General features: G+C 41.3%; 1 protein-coding gene across 1 annotated transcript in view; it reads left to right on the top strand.

Moving 5' to 3' along the window:
* Window positions 1-12,285, top strand: part of ADGRV1 (adhesion G protein-coupled receptor V1) — a 576,350-nt gene that overhangs the window by 277,322 nt on the left and 286,743 nt on the right. Inside the window, exon 83 of the mRNA XM_019518182.1 lies at window positions 645-745. Coding sequence (XP_019373727.1) covers window positions 645-745 — 101 coding nt within the window. The remainder of the gene's footprint in view (window positions 1-644; window positions 746-12,285) is intronic.

The following is a 12,285-nucleotide window of genomic DNA, read 5'->3' as shown; positions in this document are numbered from 1 at the left end:
TGAAATGCATCCTGTTTTTGTTATCCCACCCCTGTAACCTATCCAGGTCTTGCTGCAGTCTTTCCCTCCCTACTAGCATGCTCACCTCACCCCAAATTTTGGTATCATCAGCTAATTTAAACAGGTTGCTTTTCACCCCGTCATCCAAATCACTGATAAAGAAATTGAACAGCATGGGCCCAAGGACTGAGCCCTGGGGGACTCCGCTGCCCACTTCCCCCCAGGTCGAATATGACCCATCCACCACCACCCTCTGAGTGCGACCCTTCAGCCAATCTGCAATCCATCTGACTGTGAGAGGTGCAGTGTGTGGCACCACCGACTCAATCCATGAGTCGGTGGTGCCACACACTGCACATCTTCGTTTGTCTGGACACGGCCATAGGATTTGGGAGGAACGTCAGAGATTCCCTGGTGATTCTGCACTATTACAGAGTCTGAGAACAGCTCTAAGGGAGGCTTAAACATGGACCAAGCCTTAGCATTCCTCCTTGTCTGGGAAGAACAAGGCATGAAGATGGCATGCAAGAGATGAGGATTCTGGAGATTGTTCTTTAATTAATTAATGTAATTAATTGTCTGAAACACTGAGTGTATTTATTCCTATCTGATTAATCTTGTGCGTTTTTTTCCTGTTGCTGCAGGTTTCACTTTGGCTATTATTTCACATCTTTTCTGCACCAGGAGTTCAATGTTTGCAGCTAAACTTCTTACTCATATGATGGTTGCCAGTTTGGGTGCTCAGGTAGGAAAAGACAAAATTTAAAGTCTCTGTATTTGAATTGAGGCACCCTTTCCTTATTCAGCTCCCTGTGGATGTTCCTGAATAGTGGAGGGAGGATTTTTTTTGTATTTTGAGAGGGAACAAAGCACAAGACATTTGTATTGTCAAATCACAAATGATTATAAAAATAACATTGATAATTAGGTGAAAATATACATTTTCAAACAGTATCCAGCAAATATTATTGCAATAATATTAAAACAACTGTGCTAACCATAATACTACACAATTCTTGATGTGGATGGTGGGAATATTCAATTTTAGCTGAGAATAAAAAGTGTCTGTGCTAACAACTTAATTTATTTATATCACTTAATGCTGAACAGACAGATAACATGAGAAGAGTTTGAAAAAGATTTAGTGTATGTTTTTCTATGAGCAATAGGGCATGGGGAAAAAAAATTTCCTGCAAATTACGGTAAGATGAAATTTCTAACAATGCAGGTTTACTATATTTAACACAGAGGTGCAGGTCTTGCTTGAGAATTATTGGTCATAATACAGTTAATGAAGCAACTAAATATGGTAGTACAGAGTTGACTGAACAGAAACATGGATTCCACGAGCTTTCAGGTGACTTTGGCAGTCTAATAGTACATGATGTCAGCAAAGTTCAGGTTTCTGAAATGGGGGGTGCAGGAGAGGCCACCAGAGCTGCAGGGGTATCTGCACCCCCTGTTCCCACCCTCCCTCTCTTTCACTGCAGTGACAGACTACCATGGGAGCAACAGCCAGAGACTTTCAAAATAATCCTCCTCCCTTACAGCACTCTGTCTCTTCCCCTCTGTGCTTAGTGGCATCTCCCCTCCCCTTGTGTTCCTTTCCTTTTCCTCTCCACTTATGCCTCTGGGTACAGGAAACAGAGCTGCTGATCTGGCCACTTTTGCCCCACTTCAGCTGGGGCTCTGGAGAGGCTGGCTGAGCCAGGGACAGCAGTGGGGTTTTCTTTTCTGCAAATGCTTCTGGGTTTGCAGGGAATACTGAGGAAGAGCAGGAAGGGAGAGGGGAACCTGCCCACTACCCCGACTGCTGCTGTCCCTGGCTGAGCCCAGCTTCCTGACCAGCCACACACTGCAGCACCAGCTGGAGAGAGGCAGGAGCCACTCTGGGGCTCCTCTTACCCCATGGACACTGGTGACAGTGGGGTTTCCGCCTTATACCCAGCAGTCTCAGGGGTGGGAAGGAGGAGAGGAATATAGGAGGGAAAGTGAGGACGGAGAGGAAGGGGAGAATTCTTATCTGGTTTGGAAACTTTTTTGCTACATTTTGGTGCATTTTCCATATACCTCTGTGTATATTGGCAAGTTTTATCCCTTCAAGAGCTTCCTGGTTCAACATTTCTGTATGCCTGTATGTTGAACAGAAAGAACAATAGAAATAGATAATGAACAGGTGCATGAGCTGGGCAATAAATAATTAATATTTTGCTCTAAAAAAGAGTGGTTATTGCAATACTGCTTTTATACCTGTGGCCATGTGTGTAGAATAGAGTGGCTAGATTCCAGGCTGAGCTCTCCATTAAACAAATCAAAAGTACTTATCAAGAAAAGTATATGCTAGCAGCAGCCCAAATGGGCTTGTGTTAAACTTGTGGATCTTTTTGTACTCTTTTTGTGATCCATCTTGGCTCTGGTCTGGCCTAGCTTCTGCTTCATTAAATATTTGTAGAGACCCGTTTTCCTTAATTAGAGTTTACTTGGCTGCATTCACCAACTCTTTAGATTTTGGCATCAGTATTTTCACAGGGCTTAATTATAGTAACTTCAGATTGAAAGCACTGTACACATGCCCTAGCAGACAAACTGAGGTTTGCTTATGTCTAAAGACATACAAAAAACTCTGAACAAAAACAAAGTGGTAGTGTGTGTGTGTGTGTGTGTGTGTGTGTGTGTCTTATTTAGACTCACCTATTACAAGAGTGGACTGGAGGATAGGCTTGGGTAGTAGTCTGAGATGATGTGATCCACATTCAACCCCTGCTTTGCCTAATTTGAAGCAGAATTGTTTTTTCTGTTGCAGATCACTTCTGATCAGACAAAGAATAGTCTTGATCTAGGCTCCTACCTCTCTGGTCAGTACTCTGACTATTGTAGAACTAGTCTCCATTGCCCTTATCCAAAAACATTATGAATGAAAGTTTATGCAAAACCAGTACAAGCCTGTTAAATGCTTCAAATTTAGTTAAACAAACACCTTGAGAATGAAGGCTATATTGAGCAATACAGTCTAAAAATGCTTCCTTGGATTTTTCTGTCTTTTCCTGTTAAATTGTGAAATCCTGTTAAAATTTTGAACATTTGTATTTTCAAGTTTGTTTCATGTTGAGACATCATATTAAAAATGCCAGACATTAGACCAGTGGTGGGAAAAATATGGCCCAGGGGTGGGAAGGACTTTGTCTGGCCCACGGTGGGTCCCTCAGTCCTGCCTGGCCCAGGTGCTCTCTGGCTGGTAGTGCATCCTGCTGCTCTCTGAGCATGCAATGGGGCTGCAGCTGGGCTTCCTTTCTAGGTACCAGCTCCTTCTTGATGCTGCCACCATGGGCTCCATCCCTGTGGTACTGGTGGAGACCCATGTATATAGCCCCAACCCCAACCTGCCCCACACCTACTCCAGACTCAGCCTGGTGGAGTGGACCAGCTCCAGACCAGTTGAAACCCACATGCACAGCTCCAATTCTGGTCCACCGCGCTCCTGCTCTGGACTCACCCACTCATGTTGAGCAGCTGTGGCAGCAGCTGAGCAGAAGCTGCTGCTCAGCATGGGGTAAAAAGCCCTTCTTGTTGCAGCTGCCCAGAGCCCCTGCCAAGGCTGACCTGTAGCTCTTCTGCATTGCCACCACTGCCCTACTGGCCGGCCTGGAGGCAGCAGTGATGGTGGTGGAGAGGAGCCGTAGGGCAGCCTAGGCTCAGGCTCTGGGTGACTGCGGCAAGAAGAGCTTGGCAATGATGAGGGGGAGGGGTTGCTTTTCCCTCATGCTGAGCAACAGCTTCTGCCTGGCCACTGCTGCTGCTCAGCATGGGCAGGTGGTCCGGAGCAGGCGCAGGGTGGGCTGCGTTCAGGGCTGTGTATGCTGGTTCCAGCTGGTCTGCTCTGGCTGGGGTGAATCTGGATCAGGCTCTGGGCCAGGGTCAGCTGGGGCTGTACGCTGTTAGTGGTGCTGGGGAGGAGCCACAGTGTGCATGGGCTCTGGGCTGTTGTGGGTGGGGGGTACTGATCAGCATTAGACTCAAATTGCAGCCTAGCAGTTCATGTCAGATAATAGTCCCGTCTCCTCTGGTCTGTCACTGAAGGGTTACTTCCCTCTGGACAAAGATTAGAAGCAGTTCAAGCAAAGTTGACAAATTAAGTTCCTCTTCCTACCAAGAGTTCTGTGATTATGGAACAGCATCTGTACATTCATTCAATTCTTGGCATTTTTAAAATTTTTCTTTCTTGAATTTATGCATCTTGGGGAAGCTGTGAATTATCTTTTTCTTTTACCCTTTTTCTGTTCTTTCATTTAAAAAACTGGAACTTGGCACAACAGTCAAGGTAATGCAAATAAGGAAAAAGAATCTGAAATGCACATGCCTCATGGAATAGAAAAATATGAGAGGTAGTAAGAGGAAAGTGGACTTATGATGGGTAATGGATGACAAAGTAGGCATGGGTTTGTAATGCAGCTTACTTAAATACTCCAGTAATGCAAGTATAGAGCTATCATTTCATGAAGTAGGAAGACTGTAGTGTGTGTTCAAGTGTCTGGTGCACAGATTAATGGATTTAGTTCTAATCACTGCTTTAGAACAGGGGGTTGGCAGCCAGATCCAGCCCATGAAGCCATTAGATCCGGTCCATGGTTGTGGGGCTTCAGTGACATTCAGCAGCAGGGGGCTTTGGCAGCACTCACTTGCCCTCCTGCCATGGGAAGAAGCTTTAGTTGTGGACCATTTCCCTGTGCCACCACAGGGAAAAGTAGCAGCAACAGGCACTATGCCTATGCCACTGTGGAAGAAAAGCAGCAGCAGCATCTGGGTCATAGTGGCCACCTTCCCACCTACCTCTGACCTGAACTGGATCATTGCAGACTGCAGCCTGAAAAAGGTGCTGACCACTGCTCTACAAGGGAAGGGAATACAAAGGAAGCAAGGGAATGTAAAGAAAAGCCAGGAAAATGATGGACCAGCCTGAGGCCTTTATCTGCTCAGTACTTTATGCATGTGTTTCCTCCCCTGTATGCTTATCACAATTCTGTTAACCTGACTATACAATTCAAGTCCTATATTTTTTATTAATGCTATATATTTTGGCAATTCTACTGGTAGACAATCTTACTCCTTTCCCCAATTGCTTTACTTCCACTGATAATGCAGTCTTCAAAAACAAGTCCTCATTCCATTTTGCTGTGTTGGAGGCCTTGTATGAAGGGAGTGACCATGTCTAAAGCAGCCAGCAAGGTTGAGGATCAATAGGAGGGAGGGCATCTGCAAGGGCAGTTGTGTAGACACTTAATTTCTGCGAATGCAGGAAGGAGTGGCCGCCTGGAGAGCAACTATTTAGGAGGACAAAATGGCTTCACAGTACAGAGAAGGTGGAAAGGAGGTGTTCAACAGGAGCCAAATGAACGCAGCTGCTGAACAACTTGAAGGGATTTGCTAATCACCTATGGATGGCAGGCCTATGGTCTTCCCTAAAGTAGTGCTGGCCTTGGCTGGAGAGTTTAAGTTGTGAGAAAAACTAAATATATATAATCTAGCTAAGTGACAACAAATGAGGAACATAATATAAGCCTACAAAGGGAGCGTAGGTATAACAGGAAATTCAGAATGTCATTTTAAGTTTTTGATTTTAGCAAACTAAGGAACCTGTATGATGGGTGTTTATTCTGAGACATTTATGTTAACATTTGGACTGTTGTTATATGAGAATCTGTACTAAAAGGCCCCCTATATAAATACAGAGAAAGTGCTAATAGAAATCAAGTATTTTGTCCTTTTTAGGACATGTAGGGAGGATAAATCTGGTACACCAACCACTAGAAAGACTATCCACCTAAACCTTGTTCTAACTAGGCTATTTATCTATAGAGAAGTATTAAAGAGACAAGGTGAACTATCTTTATCTTAAGATAAGTTTCTTTGTGTTAGAGCCTAACATTTATTTTTAAAAAATAGTTTCAATGGTGGTGTCTTCTATAATCCAGTATCAGAGAAGACACTTCATTAAGATGCTGCCACTGACTAGTTGGCTATATGCATGTATATTTTTAACGGGAAAATTTTTAAAATGCTTTTGATTCCCAAATACAGTATTCAAGTGACATTTGTTTAAACCTAATGATTCAGGAGAGAGTATGTTCCTGGACTTCTCCAGTACTTTGAAAATATTGTAACCAGGACATTAATTAGGGTTGCTTTAATCTTAGTTTGCATGCATTAATTTGCAACAAACTGCAGGTGGCAGTCAAACACCTTTTCAGCATGGGTGCTGAAGAAACTTGCTTTTCCAGCACAGTATTTTTCTTGTGGCTGAAAGTAGTAATTGAATATCTTGGACCATGTTGTTCAATTGTGGTCCTGATGATCTTTAGAACAGTGGTTCTCAACCTTGCTTGACTCGAGACACACCTTGGAAAATGACAGCTCTTAATCATTCATTAATTTTTTTACTATGAAAAATAATAGAACAGTGCTTCTTGTGCAAAAAACAACAGGTGCTTTTTGGATTCCTATTTGAAATGTCTGGGTTTATCTTGTGAACCATGTATAGGTGTTAGCACACCTAGCCGTGCTAATATTGCACAGCATACCTAGAAGGATCTTGTGACATCCTGGTTGAGAATCAATACTTTAGAGCTTCTGTCATAATGATGGAGCTTTGATAAGTCTTCACAAATTGATGTCTCTGCATCTAACAGATCAGATTTTAGGTAGTTAATTCATCTCCTCTGACAGACATGCAAACTAAGATCTATCACTTCTTTGAAGCACCTAGGCTGAAGTTTATCTGCAATATTACAAAGCCTCCAAAACACATTTTTTTCCCAGAAGTATTAATTGCAAAAATAGAAAGAGGTTTTTTTTCATGTAATAGTCATAAAAAGCACAGCAGCAATTAAGAGTAATTGCCAGATATTGGCATGGTTCAGGAGAAAATCTGTAGTTTTCAACAATTTAGGATGCAAACAATTTTGAGAACCCCTCTGCTATCAAAATAGTAATTCTAATCAATATTCCCCATTCAAAAGAGATAAAGAAGTCTTTAAGAAGGATGTTTCTTTGTTTGAGCAACCCTCAGGCTGCAGCAGCACCACCTACCTAGCCGTACTGTCATAATAAATATAATCACTCTTAAACCTTTGGGCCAAATATGTCTGCTGTATTCCCATAGCATATTAGGAAAAGTTAGATCTACTACAGTAAATATGACTTGCAATAACTTTCTTCAGATGTGCCATTCATTTAAATTTCTTATAAGTTTTATTCTTTTTAAAAAGAACCATAACAATTTAATCTGTAACTGTAGTCTTTCTTAAAGATAATACCAAAAAATAACACATGGAGAAGCTGAAGATTACTACGAATGAACATTTGGTAGAATTGTTTATTCTTGGATCTGGATCACAAACAGAAATTCTAGTAACAGTGCAGCAGAGGCCTGGTGTGAATACTGGCTGGTTATTGTATGTATGCAGAAGAAAGAGTTTGGGATTCATGGGAGAAAAAGTTTAGCACTGGAACATCCAAAGGTGAGCAGGGAGCAAAAAGCTAATGGAGCAGCTAAGGGTGTCTGGACTGGAGCATGGAAGGCAAAAACTGCCACGCTGAAGCCAAAGTTCAGTCCAGAAGATGCACATTTTTTCCTGCAGAGTTTGCAAGTTCTTTTATTTTCCTTGTGCAACTTTGGAATTTTATATGAGCTCAAACAGCCTTTAACCTTAGAAAAACAAAACAAAACAAAAACACACACACTTCCCCAGCAGCCTAAATAAATTCTCAGTTCACCTTCACCTACCCTCTACCTCAAACAAATTAATATTGACCTGAAATTACAAACAGTTATAAACAGCAGGGGGTAGGGAAGTAGTTAAAAGGATATTGAAAATGCAAAACATTTAGATTTGAAAATTAAAAGTTAATATTGTACTTTAAAAAAAGCCTTGTACAGTTATCCAAAGAACTCTACTGTTTGTACTGTTCTATAACACTGCTCATAAAATACTTGAAACCTCAGAGACAGCCCTGAGCTCAAATGGTACAAATCTAAATTGCACCTGTAATTCAGACAATTGAGAAGTATCATCCAAAATCTGTCCTGTATTTCATAACCTATTTGTCTGCTCTTGAAGAATTTAGGTTGAGGTGTTACCAACCTTTTGTTATCACCAGAACTTACTGCTACCTGCCTTCTACAGCTACCTGGAGAAAACAAGGTGTTAAATAACTTTTCTGAGAATTGTTTGAAATATTTCCCCAAATATAGCCTTTCTATTAAGTGCAACTAAAGGTATTTTTCCTGGTCCCACTTGTCAAAGTAAGCCTTCCCTTCACTCCTCCAAGTCTATGAAAACTAAATGTACAGAATATATACCCAAGCAAAGAATTAAACACTCACCCTCTTTCCAGATAATTTAATAGTAGTCCATCTAACTCCTAACTCCTTTTAAAACTATAAGCAAGAACGACCTGCCACTAATTAGGGATGTATTTGGTAGCTGTGTTGGTCTGAGACCAAAAGAAATGCAAAAATGTAGAACTCTTGGTTCAGAGATGATACCTTTTATTAGACCAACTGAAAAATTGCAAAAAACACATTTTTCTGCAAGCTTTTGGGGTCACACACCCTTCATCAGATTCAGGTAAGGTAAAGTTCAAGGTGGTAAAAAGTCCCCATATGTAGGAAATAAACTCCATCGGTAATTATTCATTTACTACACCACATCATACATAGACTAAAACCAAATCCATGCTTGGATCAGAGAGTAGCCTTAATTCAGGTATCTCTCTGCAGGTCTATCTCTTCTCAGAAGAGCTCTTTCCTTGGTCCCACCTTTAGACACCATCATCTAACCTGTTAGTTATTCTTTATTCAGTTTTTGGGTAGGTGAGGCCTCACTGTAAGTCCTCTTTAATATATTCAAGTTGTTTGCATAGTTTTGGACTACAAGTGTTTTCCATATCATGTCACAGCAAAATTGCAGGTCTACATCGTCTCTCACAAAGAAGGTCTAGTGGTAGCAGGAAAAGGAAGGACTTTGACTCTGAAACAGAAACCTGGCTGTTTGGAAATGAGCACTTTGCCACAGGTTCATAGAATTTTCTTACTCTTAGCTTCTCTGAGACATCATTGCCTCCCAGAATCAAACCTTGTGTACAAGCGTTAGTATTCCACATACCTCAGTGTCAGAAAAGCTGGCTATGCCAATCCAACAGGGACAGCTTACTTCTCATGAGAGAAGATTCATTGGTTGAAAGGGACTTCAAGGATTCTTCTTTATTCCGAAATTATCTGAGAGAGGTGCCTATGCAGCCTCTTCCTGGAAGTCTCTATTGAAGAAGATTTGACAGTTTCACGAGGAGGTTGCCCTACTGTTCTTACCACTATGGAAAACAGTCTTTTAAAATGTAATCTAAATATGCTTTGCTGTAAAATCATTGGCTTGTATCCTACCCTCTGTGGCAAGGGAGAACAATGTTTCTCTATTTTATTTATGGCAGCCTTTTAAGTGTTTGAAAACTCTCATGACTCTCCCTCTTCTTTTCCATTCCCCATCTCCTTTATTCCCAACGAATTGTTCCAAGTCCTTTCAACCTATCCTTACATAATTTACAGTTCAATTCCTTTTTTTATCGTTGTTGCTTGTTCCGGATCCCCTGTGATTTCTGTATGCCCTTCCTAAAATATAGTGTCTAAACCTGGACAAAGTATTCCACCTGCAGCCAAGTAGCATAATAATAGCATTATATCTTCCGAAGTCTTCCATACTTTATTTCTCTAAATGTAATATCAAATTGCATTTCTTTTGTTAGCAGCATCACATTATGGATGTGTATGAATGCACTCAGTTCATGTTCTATTATAATCATCACATCTTTCTGTGCAGTCCCATTGCCTCATCCCTGCATAGGTTTCTGTTCCCAATGTATAGTGCTTACATATGCCATTGTTGTATTTAATGTTATTATACTGTAGCTCAGTGCTCCAGTTTGTCAAGACCCGTTTGAATTTTAATTCCAACTTCTGATATGTCAATCACTGTCTGTAAGGAAACCTGAAATCTGATTTCCAGGTTTCTCTCTGAAGTCTTGTGATACCTTGTCAGTGAAGCCCGCTACCTTGTGTCAACTAAGGAAGCCATATGAAGCAAAGAGTACCTATTGATCCTCCACAACTGCATCCAGACCTGACTTCATTACATCTCTCAGTGTTGAAAACTGGATGGTTACTTAATGATGAAGAGATTCTGTAAATATTCTCATACAAATTAGGAAGGATTATATAAGAATTATATATCCAGTAAAGTGGAAAAGGTTCCCTCTTCAGTGGAGAAGCTTTATTTTTTTTCAGCACAAATGGTTATTCCTCATAACTTGGTCTGTGTCATAAAAAAGATAAGGACATTCTATTAATTTAATCAGGGTACACCTAAGAGCTGGATCTTCCTACATAGGATATTATGAAGCTAAATACCTTTAAGTGTTTAAGTACATATATTTCATCGCTTTCACTAGATTCTCCCTTTGAATGCATAGCATCACTTTCCTTCGAAAATGTCTCCATAAAGCCAGCCTTCTTAAGTACTGTTTATTTTTCAGCCCCTATGAATGGGTAGCACAGGCATTCATGCCTGGTGGTTTGTATGCTGCTTTTCACAAACAGCTGGTTTAGATGCTTATTAAGTCTCATTCCTCAGCCTTCAAGCATCAACAGCATTTCAGAAATGTTCCCATTTGGAGCTATGTAATGCAGCTATGTCAAGATCAGTTTATATATTTACAAAACACGATTTCCTTATGGAGATGTCTATACTAAATGCTTTGCATGGCAAGCCAGTTGAACAATCACTGCTCGGCTAGACTGCGCATGACCTCCTATAAGGTCAGGTTACTGCATGCATGTAGAGTAGACTATAAATAGATGAGCACTCTAGAAGAAGAAATTGTTACTTACCTTGCAGTGTCTGTAGTTCTCTGAAATATATTGACTCTATATATTCCATGATCCATCCTCTATCCTCACTACAACAGAGGCTGATAACACCTGGACTCTATGTTGGCAAAAGAACTAAGGGCATGTTGGCTCTCGTGCACTCCTTGTGTCCCCAGGTAATAGTAATCTGATCTTGAGCATATTGGACATCTGCACATGAAAGGTACAGCCAGACAAGTGTGCATGTGCGGTATATTGTGCCGCAGACCTGTCTGTGGTGCCTCACATACTGGCATTCTCCACACTGCTAATTTGCAGTACCAGGGGGTTTTTTGATACTGGGAAATCCTGGTGTCAAAAAAACCCCATCCTAGAAAAAAGCGGGGCAGAGCACATGGCGACAATGTGCACCACCTGAAACTAGAGCCTGGCCAGCCAAAGCCATGCTCCAACTGCTGGCCAGGCTTCCTGCTGATGTTTTGTCACCACTGGAGCCCTAGAAGGCCCCCAGGGGCCCAGATAAGGCTGGTGCTGGCCCCAAGCTCCTCTACCTCATCTGGGGCAACCTGCCATGTGCCAGAGTGGGCATGCATGAGTGTTCCCTGAAGATACATATATAGTTGTGCTGTTGCTATTTGTCCTTGGAGCAACGCTCATGCACGCTCATCTGGATGTGCCTCAAGAATAGAAAATACAGATAATTCACCTTGAAGAAGCATTTATTACTATAGGGTAAGATGCTGTCTTTCTAGTCACTCCCTGAGTGTCATTTGAGGAAACCTGGGTTGATTATCCAAAAAAATAACTTTTCTAGGGCCATGTTTGTCTTTTCACCACTAGAGGGAACTTATTTTCTTCTGGAACCTGTAGCCATATGGCCTAGAAAGCATACAGATTTGCAAATATAAATTAACAATTATTATAAACTTGAAACAAATTGGGGCAAAGGACATCTAAGGACAATGTGATAAGATTGTTATAGCATACCCTCCTGCTACAGAGAGCTCTCCACTTCTAGTGCAGATGGGAATTTTGCTGTGGAGGCAGCTGTGCTACTTCTGCTCCAGCTTCTGAGAGAAAGGGGAATCCATGCAGAGGGGTTCCAGTATGTACTTATAACTGGCTGAGCCAACTGGCCCACAATGCAAACAGCTGTTTCAGATACTGTATTATCTATATTATTATGTAATAATATATTGCTTACACATGTATCCAGCACATTATTTATCTTCTACCCTATTCTTCCTGATGACCTACATGAGAATGATAGAGAAATTCAAGGTCTCATTGACAGAAAAAGGAGAACCTTCAAGATATGGCATAATGACATCAGTTCCAAATGGAAGCAAGACATTTGTTGCGACATTAAA

This window comes from Gavialis gangeticus, unplaced genomic scaffold (genome assembly GCF_001723915.1).
Source record: "Gavialis gangeticus isolate Ggan-Ray unplaced genomic scaffold, GavGan_comp1, whole genome shotgun sequence".
NCBI classification, from domain to species: domain Eukaryota; kingdom Metazoa; phylum Chordata; order Crocodylia; family Gavialidae; genus Gavialis; species Gavialis gangeticus.
This window is presented reverse-complemented; position numbering and strand designations above follow the sequence as displayed.